General features: G+C 39.2%; 1 protein-coding gene across 1 annotated transcript; it reads right to left on the bottom strand.

Annotated features, from left to right (window-relative positions):
* Window positions 1–4702: 4702 nt before the first annotated feature.
* Window positions 4703–12711, bottom strand: LOC122064687 (cystathionine gamma-synthase 1, chloroplastic-like). Its single transcript, XM_042628454.1, has 11 exons — window positions 12005–12711; window positions 10851–10954; window positions 10456–10529; window positions 10187–10355; window positions 9815–9874; window positions 9524–9727; window positions 9229–9315; window positions 8926–9033; window positions 5433–5528; window positions 5176–5294; window positions 4703–5003 (listed from the first exon to the last, which is right to left on the bottom strand). Exons 1-11 carry the CDS (start codon window positions 12489–12491, stop codon window positions 4880–4882), a joined length of 1632 nt encoding a protein of 543 aa, XP_042484388.1. The 5' UTR covers window positions 12492–12711; the 3' UTR covers window positions 4703–4879.
* Between the last annotated feature and the right edge of the window lie 895 nt (window positions 12712–13606).

The raw sequence follows: 13606 nt of genomic DNA, 5'->3' as shown, positions 1-13606 counted from the left end.
AAGTAAGCCGATTAATGGTTATGATCTAATTCTAATTACCATCCTAAACATATGTATCTAAAATACTGTCCTAACCATTCATCATCTAAGAATTTAAAGACGCAAGCCACGCAATTAAAATTAAACAAATAAATAACTGAAAATAAATAACCCACGTAATTAAAAAAAAACAATAAAGAAAAAATATACTGAAATAAAAATAAAGTGAAAGAAAGGGGATAAAACTAGAGAGACTCACAAGTAGGTTTCTCTACTTAGCCCGAGGGATGCATCATAATATGAGCTTCCTTACTTGACCAGAGAGTCACTCTTATAAGGGTTACTCTACTTGGCTTTAGGGAAAGGGAGGCAATTAAAATAAAAATAATAAAATGATGGTTCTATGGCTAGGAGGGGAAAAGCCAACACATACACTAGCCATGAACCTTGGGGGAAAGGGAAATGAATAATATAACAACTGAAATTAAAATCCTAAATTAAGAAATTAAGGGTAGTTAGAAGAGGGAATGAGAGGGGGAGAGAAGATTACTGAAGGAGCCTACTTACTTAAATCAATGCTTGAACTTGAAAGCTTGGGTGATTTGAGATACTACCAGTACTAAAAATTAGATCTGGAATAAACCAAATCTGAAATTTGTAGTACTAGAGAAAAAAAATCTTGAAAAAAAAAAACTGAACTTGAAAGAAACAAAGATGCTCCACGGCTCGTGATCTTGTCACTTAGATCTAAGCCTAGAACTATAACTTTAAAAATTACAACTCAATTGCATAAATCATAAGCATAAAAGGCTGAATAAGAATAAAAAAGTGATTGCATTAATTGACATAAAAAGCTATTACAAAAGTGATTAAAGCAAAAATAAAGAAGAACTAAAACTAAAGAAAGTAAAAGAGGGAAAGAGAGAAGAGAACTAAGCATAAACTAGAAAATAAACTAAGGGGAATAATAATTCATAGGAGGGGGAACGAAGGGGCTTTTATAGGGTTTTGGTCTTGCCTCCTTCCTTCTACAAGTCTTCTTTAAGAAAATAAAGAAAAGTAAATTAAATTAAATCTTGGTAAAAATCCTCATTCTCTGAGATATTGTGTGAGAAAAGAGAGAATCTGTTTCCAAAATTAACAAATTCTATTCATTTCCTGCAATATTAACCAATATCTTGCAATCTTGATTAAATCAGAAAGGAATCTCTGCATAGTATTTTCAAGATCTTGTGAGGTGGCAAGGAGAGAGAATAATCTTTAGAATTTTCTAGGAGAAAGGATGTGGTACCAATGAGTGGGTCCTACCTTTGGACAAGTTAGTTCAAGCTTGGACCGGTTCTTGATTCACTTTAAGCACTTTCTCTTGTAGACTTGGAAAAAAAAAAACAAGAAAAATAAAAGTAGTACTATCCAAAGTGGGGCAAAATGTACACTTATATCCCTAAGATTTCACACATTATTGTGCTTATCAGTCTTCTCAACAAGTTCATCTCTGAGCATCACCTTAGCTCTCTTTATAGAATCTCTTCTGATGATGAAATTACTAATGCTCTGAACTCTTAGAAATCCAACAAGGCTCCAGGTCCAAATGGTTTTAGCATGAGATTTTTCCTAGGCACTTGGGATATTATAAAAGATGATTTGATAAAGGCCATCAAGTGTTTCTTCTTCAACCCTTGCCAAATTAAAGGGGTCAATCATACTTTCCTTTGTTTAATCCCAAAGAAGGAAGGACCTGATTCTATGTCAAATTTCAGGCCCATTGCTCTTTGACATCTGTTGTATAAATTTGTTGCGAAAATCCTTGCTTCTAGGCTCAAATCTGTGGTGGGATTCCTGGTTAGTGATAATTAGTCGGCTTTCATCCTGAGCAGAAGTATCTCAGACAATATCATTCTTTGTAATGAGATTATTAAAGGCTTTGATAGAAAATCTCATTCTCCTACGGCTCTCATGAAGATAGACATCCACAAAGCCTTTGATTCCCTAAAATGGAACTATATTACTGATGTTATGCTCAAGATGGGGTTCTCTTAAGTGTTTGTTCACATGATCAGATGTTGCATCTCTTCCCCCAGCTTTTCAGTCCTTGTGAATGGCAGCCCTATGGGTTAATTTTTTTCTTCTGTTGGGATCAGACAGGGATGCCCTCTATCCCCCTATTTATTCACCTTGGCCCTTAAAGTCCTCTCCTGCAAAATTTAGATTTGCATAGATCAGCAGTGCATCTCCCCTATCCCAAAATGCAGAGCCATCAAGCCATTCCACATTGTTTTTGCGGATGATCTTATGATATTCTCCAAAGCCAGCTCGGATTCTTTGGAGAGCATTATGGAATATCTTCATTTCTTTGAGAGCCTCTTTGGTCTTCACATCAACTAGCAAAAATCTCTCATTTTCTTGGCTGGGTGTCTGCTGGAGTCAAGAACACCCTCACTGGCATAACTAGATTCTCCTTAGTCCTGCTTCCTGTGAAATACCTAGGTTTGCCTCTGATCCCTTCAAGGCTTACAACTCACAACTGCACTCCCATGCTTGATCTCATTAGAAAGAAGCTTCAGCTTTGGAAAGGGAAGCTTCTCTCTTATGCAGGTAGGCTGGTTCTCATTAAGCATGTTCTCCATGCTTCCCACATCTATTGGTATGGCATCTATGGGCTTCCCCAATCCACAATCAAGTTGTTGGAATCTCTTATGTCCGCCTTTTTATGGAAAGGAGCTAAGGCTTCAAGATTTCTTCGCCCCATTAGCTAGGCCAACATCTGTTTGCCCAAGTCTGAGGGCGGTTTGGGATTAAGGCATATAAAAGATGTCGACTCAGCTGGAATTTTTAAGCTAATTCGGAAGATTGCTTCAAAGAGAAAAAATATCTGGGTTGATTGGATTTATTCAAGCCTCCTCCTTTCGAACTCCATCTGGATAGCCCCTGTTATGACTGATGCTTCATGGGTCTGGCGCAAAATCTTATTGGCTCAGTCTTTGGTGTCCGGGGCTATCTCCTTCAAAATTGGTGATGGATCCTCCACCTCCCTTTGCCTTGATCACTGGCACCCCCTGGGTGTTCTCCTTCATAAGGTCCTTGCCAAAGCCATTTATAGTGCGAGCCTATTAAAAAACTCAAAGGTCTGTGATATCATCAGCAATGGTAGCTGGACCCCCCAACCCTCTCCCCCCCCCCCAAGCTTTTGCCCACAATTGGGACAACCTCCCCACTATTAGCCCCTATAGTGGGACCGATACTATCTTATGGCTTCATAATTCTTCGGGTGTTTTCAGCTCAAAAGCAGCCTGGGACTTCATCAGACCAATGGGAATTATTTTTCCTTGGCACAGGATCGTCTGGTTCAGATATCACATCCTTCGGCAAAGCTTCACAACTTGGAGGGCCCTCTCTAATTATCTCCCGACTCAATCCTTCCTTATCCACCGTCAGATGCCGGCCTCCCTAGCCTACACCCTTTGTTGGAATGGAAATGAAGACTCAGATCACCTATTCTTTGATTGCCCCATCTCAGCTGCCATTTGGAAGAGTGTCTTGAAGAAATGCTGGCCTACTCAACGTAGAATCCTTCCCATCCATCAAGAATGGATATGGGTTAATATAACTTTTGGAGGATCTTCCTCTATCTACGATGTGGTGGGAAAGCTTGCTTTCAATGCCTCTATTAACCAAATTTGAATGGAGAGGAAAATTAGGAAATGGACCTCCAACTCTCAGCCATTGCAAAAGATTTGGGACTTCATCTCCTTTGACATCAAAGGAAAGCTCTCCTCTGTCTCTTCTGCTTCTGTTAACTCCCTAGGGAACAGGCATATTGTTGTTTCTTGGGGACTCCCTCTTACCTGTCTTCAAGCCACCCCTTGAGGGTGTGTTGGTTTCGAGTTTTTTCCCTTTGTTTCCCCTTGGGGCTGTATTCTTTTTCCTTGGTAATGAATTTATTTATTCACCAAAAAAAATAAAAATGATACGAATGTTACAACCTAATGGTCAAACAGTCAAAACAACCTCTCAACGTTCTCAAGACAAGGTTGCATAGTTCTCACCCCCCAAACCTTGCACATGCGAAAGCCTCGTTCACCAGATATACCCTTTAGTGGGGGCCTTGACACACCCTCACCCTAAAGTAGATCTGCACACCCTGCAATAACTACCTCATGGCAGTTCACGTAGGACTGAAATTCTGTGTACAAGGGGTCTTGCATTGGGAGATCCGGCTCCTCTAGTGCGGGACGGGTGGCAAAGCACATCCGACAACTTGAACTCCTCTAGTGCGGGACGGGTGGCAAAGCACATCCGACAACTTGAAGCACCTGAACATGGACCCCCCAACACACAGACACATGCCTCAAGATGATCCAGGTTGTCAAATGTGCGCTGCCACCTCTACCGCACCATAGAGGAGCTCCAACCTTTGCATTCACATATCAAGTTTCACTCCAACCATTGCCAAGTGATAAAACAAAGTGTAGGAAAAAATAAAAAGGTACTACCATGGGATGCATGGATATACACAAAGAGGGTATGCCTACAAATGAGATGATAAGTTAAATCTCGATCTAAAATTTGATATGGGCAAACATCATTATTTCCCAGACAGTTGGAATTGCGACATCATTATTTCACGTGGCAAAAAAAAAAAAAAAACCTGATCTGATCTGATCTGATCTTTTAAATTAAAAAGAAAATCTGAATTGATCAACCATAGCATTAGGAACCAATATATCAAAAAGCACTCGCATCATCTCACATTTTCTCATAGTAAAAAGATCAAATCATTATCCAGGCTGGCTATTACGTAGAACTCTTATTTTGACTTGATAACCATAGCAGAAAGACACCGACATAATTTAGATTTAGTCCACCAGAAACAACTAATGAAAGTTGACACACCTCCTCCCTATATGGCCTCTAGAGCGTGGAGTATATCAGCCTTCAAGTCTTCAAAATCCTCAACTCCAAAGCTGAACCTTATCAAGTTCTCCTTGATCCCAACCTTGGCTCTTCCTGGTTGTTTCAGATCCCTGTTTCAAAGTGCATTGAGATTGTTTGAATTGAGCAAATGATTAATGAATCTATTATTTCAGCGATATTAAAGGTGCATAGTGCAATCCTCACTCCAACTGAGCGATGTCGAAAGGCATTATGAACAAACTAATCAAAATAAAATAAAAAGAATATATTCAAGATATTTACCAGTAGGACATAATTGCAGGCTGATCTACAATGCTCTCACAGCCACCAAAAGATGGGGCGTTATAGGGGATATTTAAGTTGTCGATGAATTTCTTGGCACTCATCAAGTCTTCTCCAACCTGCATTAGCAAATAACAAAGGTTTTCCCAAAACCACCACCAAAAGAAACTTCAAATGTGATCAATCCCAAATAGAATAGTAGAAAACAAAACAAAAATAAAAACCCACACATTTGAAATATTAACTAAAATGGTCACCTCAAAACTGACAACACCACCAAAACCAGTCATTTGTCGCTTGGCTATGTGATATTCTCGGTGACTTGGCAAGCCTGGATAATGGACATGTGCCACCTGCAATTATGTCAGGTTAGTATACTAGTAAAAAATGGTACCCTGGTGTTGAGCTGATTTTCAAGTACATATTCTGAATACAGAACCTAGTCCTAATAACAATAACATGGAGACATGGCAAGTTATGGGGCTTCAGCCTTCTGTGTAAGATATTCCCCATCTTTAATTTTTCAGTTATTTCTCTCCAACAGAAAGATAAAAGAACACTCCAAGACTTAAAAAGAAGAAGAAACACTCCTGAGAATAAAAAATGAATCAAAATTACTCCAGAGAATTGTTAACAAATGCAACAGAAGCTAGCAAGATTACATTTCATTTCTCCTTTCAAACACATTGAGGGAGATTAAAAATAGTATGCTGCTACTGAAATGAAAACAGGCGTCTCCCATCATGTTATTAGGTTGCTCAACTAAATATATGATAGCTAAGAAATGGAATTTATCCAGTCATCACTATCCACTGAGGACCTCCTCTCATCAACTAAGAATACATTGTTTCTAGCTTTATACAGATTCCATCTGTTAAATTGAAAGGCGCGAAAGAGAAATGGGAGGAGAAATGTTAGTGCTAGCAAAAGGTTATTTCATTAATTTAGGTTAGGAGATATGAGTTTTAGACTCAGTTTCTAGTCATAGAACTGATACTCTAGCACAAGAAGTAGCTGAAGGACAGGAATTACTAATCAATAATTAGGTAGAGCAGCAGAATGGAAGAAAAGAAGTAACCAACAGCAACAGGGCAGAAAAAAATTTCGTTTAGGACCCCTTTGTGGAGGCTTCACTTCTATGGCGGTATTTTTCAACTTGATTAAATTTCCCAGGGCCAGAGGTCAACCAGATGAGGGAGAAACGATATCGAGTTTTTCAGTCTAAGAAGAGTTGAAAGAGGACTAGGTGATAATATATCAACTTGACAGTTGAATCCTGTTAAAAAATTATGCAGTACTTTAAAACTTAATTCTCAATTCAGAATGATGCGAACCCAAGTTCAAAAGGCCTTATTGGGTTCGCTTATGGACCCACAAAGTATTATATGGCTCAAAAATTAAGTATAATGGCAAACTTGTAAATATATCAAAGCTTATGAAGGGAGACGGAAGTTTGGTTAATAAAGGGAATCTTAAAGGGTCATTTAGGTAAACTAGAGGAAAGGACAGAATAGGGAATTAGAATTAAAGAAGGGGAATGACTTGGAACAAACACAAAATAAGGCCAGAGGTGGGTTATAAGTTAAAGGGAATATGGGGAAAGGAGTTAATGTAGACTAGGATAGGGAGTCTAACCAAGTCTCAACTGCAGGAACTTTTAATCAAAGAACAACCATAACCAACCCAAACTGTAATAAATCAGATTACAATATTCAGCAGGACAAACCAGAACAGTAATCGATTTCCTATCAGTATAATATTAGAACAGATGGGTAGAATGATAACAGGCCTTGCAACACTTCAAATAGACTCGAATCAATCTAGTAATATGCACCATAGGTCAAAGTAAACAGTAGAAAATTACTCAGACCCATCGATCTCAGATCTGGGTAGGCACAATCACTAAAAGACAAAAATCGAGAGATTTTTAATAACTTCAGATCGGCTGGTCAGAAGCAGCCCTAATTAAGGTCGATCCTTAGTGGGATATGGAGAGTCCATCGACCAGAATTTGGGGCCAAGCCGATGGCTGGAACTGATCCTTCTAGAAAAGGCCGATTGCTACTTGATAGGGATTTCTGGGCAGAAACTTTAAAAATAAATGCCTGGACTGTTTAGCAGCAGTAGTCCTTGAAAATAAACTTGAGAATACTTGAGAACAATAAAAAGAATCTACTCGGGCTTCCCACCGCAAAGAATCTCTGTTGAGACTGCTGTGTGTGTGTGATCACAGTGGAAGGGAATGGTGTTTGATCCATTTAACTCCTTGCGGTAGGAATCCCAAGAGGATCCTCTTCAAGTTTTCCTCCTTTTCTTCTCAAGTTTTATTTTTCAAGCATCTAATACTGTTCAGAATACCAGGTATTTATATTCTAATTTTCTGCCCAGAATTTCTGTAGGAGTACAATTGGTCCCTGCTATTGATTTAGGTCCAGCCATAGATTTGACCTAAAATTCTGGTCGATAGTCCCTCTTTATCCCACTAAGGATCGATCCAATTTTGTGGCTATTTCTGTTCAGCCATTAGTGAGTTATTAAAGATCACCATGTTTTTGTCTTCTAGTGATCTGCCAATGACCAGAACTGTGATTGATTGGTTTGGTTGAGTTCTTACTGATACTGTAAGATTATGGTTCATTGTTTACTGCTGAATTGAACATATTTGAACTACCGTCAGTCCCTGGTTTATTCCTATTTATCTGGTGCTGTTTGGCCTTGGATATTGCTGGGTTTTTGAGATCGATAGCTGCTGGTTGCTTGGTTTCTGTTGGTCTGATTTATTTGGTTTATGTTGGTTTAAGCCTGGTTGTTCTTTGATTAAAAGTTCCTACAGTTTGAGACTTGGTTAGACCCCTATCCTAGTCTACATTAGGAGTAATTATGGTGGTGTTTAAAATACTGGCACCAGCAGGTTGTATTCAACCGAACAATGGGCAACTCAATGGAGAGTCAAGTACGGCGAACTGAAGCTATTCCAGTAGAGATAGCTTCTCCAAACAATGATGGTTCAAGCTGAAATTTCAGGTATGATACTGTAACACCAAGACCTTCTAGAAAGAAATAGCTCCACAAATCAACTCGCAATCGACTATTCTAAATAAATCTGTTTTAGAATAAAACTCACAAACCAGATGGGATCTCGGTCTCAGATATGGTAGCCTTGGGTTGCCTAAGGGTTCACGAACAGCCCACAAAATATCAAAATGGGAGGTCAAGGCAGAGGGAGATCAACTCCAAACCTTGGGGCTGCCCGTATCGTCCAAAACAGGGCAGGGAATTAGTAACAAGAAACAACAGAAAAGAAGAGTGGAAGAATAACAAAGAGAAAGAAAGAGGAAAAAGGATAGATGACAGAGATGACAAAGGATAGATGACAGAGATGACAGAGACGAGAAGAGAGAGAGAAGGGGGGGGGGGGGGGGAGATCACACAAATCACAAATCTGATGGTGCTGAAATTAACATATGTTAGAGGTCATAATGGGATGAGTAAGCGGTTAAAATATCAAAACAAGACGATGATTAGATAAGGAGATACAAACATGGACAGAAAAATTTAGAAACAGCCTCTCCTACGAAGCAGAGGGTAAGGCTGCATACACAATGCCCCTCCCAGACCTCGCTGTAGTGAGAGCCTTGTGCACTGGTTACGGAACATAGACAGAAAATAGAAACTAAGAAAAACCAGAAATAGCAAGTAAAGAAAAATATCTTCAATCCACCAGTAAGGAAAGATAAAGAACTCAAGTACCTTAGGATGTGCCTCTAAAATCTCAGCCATCCTCAATGCTGTTGAATTTTGTTGCTTTACACGAAGATGCAATGTTTTCATGCCTCGAATAAGCAGATACGCGGCATTCTAAGCCAAAATGAGACACCAGTTATGATGCAAACTCAAGAACAGTGAGAACTACAAATCACACCTATCACTTTGTATGGTGTCCAAAAATATTTTCCAACTAGTTAAAACTGCTTTTTGAAGGCATTAATCAGTTGAAATTCAAAAGATAGCAATCCAACCCAAGAGAGGGCTAACTTGATTTGAAAAACTTACGGGGTTGAGGGCACCACCAAAAATATGATGGATCTTACGAACTTCAGAAACTATCTTTTCAGAACCACTAATGTAACCTGCAAGAACCTGTATAGGAATCATGTCAGTGTCTCGTAATATATCCAGCACACACTTGCCTCTAAAACTATACAACATTGTCATTCCCAGAGCATCAGAGACATCGATTATGATTTTGTCAGAAGGAGATCTCTTTACTGCTTACTTTTCATTCAACGGAATCTTAATGTCAATTACTCTAACTATAAAGATAGAAAAAAATACCAGCATAACTCACATCGTTGTGACCTCCAATGAACTTTGTTGCAGAGTGCAGAACAATGTCTGCACCAAGGGCAAGGGCCTTCTGGTTAATAGGTGTGGCAAATGTTCCATCCACACAGACCAGTGCACCATGACTATGGCAAAGTTTTGATACCAACTCAATGTCAACACATCGGAGGTATGGATTGGTTGGAGATTCAGTTAAGAAAAGAGTTACCTGCATAAGAAAAAAATTTCATCAAGAAGTCATGTGGATCTCTTATCTTCTAATAAAACAGGCAAAACCACTTTATTCGCTACTGACATCATGTTTATCCAGTGTACATTTCAGGGACTCCATATCAGCAGGATCAATAATGGTAACCTGGACATTAAGGAAGAGAGAAATCAGGAATTAAGAACTCAGATAGGTTCAGAAATATTAAAATATCCGTTGTAACATGACAAATTATAGGGGATCTCCACTGAAACTCGCAAACCATTTGAAACAGCCATGACCACCAAATAAAATCTCATAGCAACCAATTAAATTGATGGAAAGAATGTTCCAAAATACATTCATGAAATCATATTACTAACAAATTCAAGAACTCAAACAAAAGTCATGTATGTGCGTCATATTGCTAACAAATTCAAGAAATCAAACAAAAGTCATGTATGTGCGAAAGCATATTACCGTGATCCCCATTTTGGGGAGTATGGTTTCAATAAATATTCTAGTCTTCCTGTAGCAATCTGTAGTTGTTATGAGATGACCGCCAGCTGGAACCAATGCAAAGAGCATAACTATACTAGCATACATTCCTGATGCCATCAACTGTGTTGATTCAGCCCCCTCAAGTGCACTGCTCCATTAAGGAAGACATGTAGACCTCATTAATTACGAAATAATACTACCGTATGGTACAAGTGCAGAAGACATACACATTAAGAGGCAGTACAAACCTTAGCTTTTCCTCAGCAACCACTGTAGTTGGATTTCCATAGCGCCCATATTCAAAACTACCATGGCGTCCCTCCTGTCAGACAATCAGAGTACATATAAGGTAAAAATCAGACATATTATATTGACAACCAGAACACAGTTTAGCTTGATTCAACTGATATCTAAAGCGCAATGCCTCAGAAGTGTGGGCACAATAGTTACACCAATCAATTCAACATACTTCACACCTCAATCAGTTCCTGGTAGTGCGTAGTTGATGATAAAAAAAAAATATTGATCAGCATTTCTTCAAAAAGATTAAATAGTGCGGAAACTCATATGGTACTGAAAAATGATGCATAAGAACATTTATGGCAGTTGGCTAATTAGCTAGAACATCAGCTATTGTACCTACCTTGAAATCGATGAGCTGATCAGTATTCTGAAAGCAGTAGGCAGAAGTATTGACCACTGGGGTGGTGAGTGCGTCAGTAACTATACCGCGACCTAATCTTTCACCTGAACAATCCATAAGGGAGAAAAATAAATGATGGTTATACCAGAAAAGAATACAAGTACAGGCAGTAAAATTATGAAGATCTGACTGCAAATAATAACCAGGTGAGCAAAGTCTCTTTCGCCTTAGCTTCTGAAGCCAGCCCAATAAAAAGATATCATTTTGTTTTGATTTCTTACATGCACGCAGATCCCTTCTCCAAATAGGATTAATCATATAATTACAACCCACAATCATAAAATCAATGTACTTAGATGCCAGTGGAATTTATTCTCGACAAATCCCATGGTATGGGTTTTCTGGCAGCTTACTTCAGCTCCCTTCCGTTTACATATTTCCCCTTCTTTGCATCAATGAATTGGAAACTCACCAAAAAGTGAAAATTAATAATTAATGGGTTCTAAGGGTTACAATGGTGCCACAACGTCATCTACAGTGAATCTAGATTGTTGAGATTGGAAACCCATCAAAAGTCAAGTGGAAGGTCAAGGAGCAGAATGATGGGTCCTCCGTGAACTAAGAAGGATTGGAGTACTGGAGGACTGGAATTTGGGCACCAAGATTAAAACTGGTTTACACCATTCTATCATCTCTGATTAAGTGAGAAGGCCCACCATAACCATCTTCTTTCCAATCCCCAGCATCCTTTGATAACTCTTATTAATGTTTTGAAGCCAGAACATGTCAATAAATAAGCAAACATGCAGCATAAGTAGTGGATGAACATCAAGATCTAATAGCCAGTCGTTCGTATTCATTGAAAGTTCTGATCTGCGGAAGAAGTGGGAGCGCTAAGCTTCAAATGGATGTCTTCCCGATTGATAAGAAGCGCCGAAATTCAAAACAAACTGAACTAAAGCTCTAGATCAGGATTCACATCAAAAGAACCAAATAGCAGAAAAGAAAAGATTCCTTAACTGATTTTATTTATTTTTCCCACCAAAAAAAAAAAAAAAAGAAGAAGATTCCAAAGGAGAAAATGAAGTAATAAACATGAAGTTTGTGGATGCGAATTAGTGCCTGTAACAGAAATTTTGAGAAAGAGAAGGTACCAGCATGAACGGAGAGGCTCCCATCGGAGCGCAAAAATGAGGCCGTCAGAGCGGCCGAACCTTTATACTGTACATGGCTACCACAGTTAGAAGAATCACCGTCGACCACCTGCTGGACACCATCGACAACTTGGATGTCTTCGAGTGGAGCAGTGGTGATGGGATTGACGTCAGTAGCAGAAGCAGGAACAGCAGAAGAAGAGTTGTTGGACCACGAAGCAGCGACGACTTGGGCAACACCGATGTTGCTGCAATTCCTCCGGGCTTTGTTGCTGAGCTGGCGGACGAAGTTGGGAGGGAACTTGAGGATCAGAGGCGAAAAGAAGGGAGAGGAAGCCGATCCTCCATGGATGGGAAGGGAGCCGGTCTTAGTCTTGGCAGAAGAAGAGAACGAGGGCATTTCAGGACGAGGGTTGCCGGAGAAATGGGGATCGGGGCGGCAGACAAAAGAAGAAGGAAGAACCCTGGCGCAGCTAGAGACGGCCATAACGATATTTAGCCCAAAAAATAACTCAAAGGAAGCAGAGATCTATTATTTCCTGCTGCGAAGTTTGAAGTGGTTCTTCTTCTCCACCTACACAGCTCCACCTCCACGGCTCCACCTTTTACGAGAGAAATCCGAGACGACAGACTCTCCCTCCCCACTTGTCAAAGTCACAGCCGGCTTGAAGGCCCTGTTGATACTCAGTAGCCCGAGAGGTGCGCGGGATCGTTGGTTCGGTTTTGTATTTATAGACTTATTAAAGGTGTTGGGATCTTCGGATGAGGAGTACGGTTTTTTCTTTTTCTAAGGGTGGGCCATGGTTTTAAGTATCTCCGATATCGATACGATATCTTTCAATACGTATCTTAAATTTAGTCGATCGATACGATACATACCGATACAATATATTGAATTTTTTAAATCATTTCATATCGATATATATCCTACAATATATACCGATATGCATCAATACACCACTAATACACATCGATACGATACGATATGTCTCGATACAACTCTATGAAAAATATAAAATTGAGGTAAAATATACGTTTCGGTATGTATTGATACGTATCGGTGAGTATTGGTATGTATCAATCAGTACGTATCAGTATATATCAGCACATATCGGTGAGTATCGATATATATATATATATATATCGGTACGTATCGGTGAGTATCGATACGTATCGGCGCTACGGTCATATAATGGCCAATATGGGTAATTTTTCAGACAAAAACGATTTTTTGAAGGGTTTTTGTTCCAAAGTTGATGTCAGCCATATTTCTCTTTAACTAAAGTGGAAATCGAGGTTTGGAACAAGGATTTTACATTTATGGGACAACTACAGACCTTGAATTCTTAGTACGATACCCTCAATTTAGTGTTTATGCATAATACATGTTGTCAATAGTTTTTTTTAACAAATTTTTTATGCAAAAGTGTTTAAAAAAATGTTTCCTATCCATTTATGTGTGTATCTTTAGCGTATCTTAGTGTATCTCCGATACGATACGATACCCTCCGATACGTATCTTAATTTTGACCGATCGATACGGTGACCGATACCGATACTTTAATCCTTGGGTGGGGCAGTCATTTTATCCACATGTAAGGG

This window comes from Macadamia integrifolia, unplaced genomic scaffold (assembly GCF_013358625.1).
Source record: "Macadamia integrifolia cultivar HAES 741 unplaced genomic scaffold, SCU_Mint_v3 scaffold1715, whole genome shotgun sequence".
Taxonomy (NCBI): domain Eukaryota; kingdom Viridiplantae; phylum Streptophyta; class Magnoliopsida; order Proteales; family Proteaceae; genus Macadamia; species Macadamia integrifolia.
The sequence above is the reverse complement of the archived record's forward strand: the minus strand, read 5'-3'. Positions and strand labels throughout refer to the sequence as shown.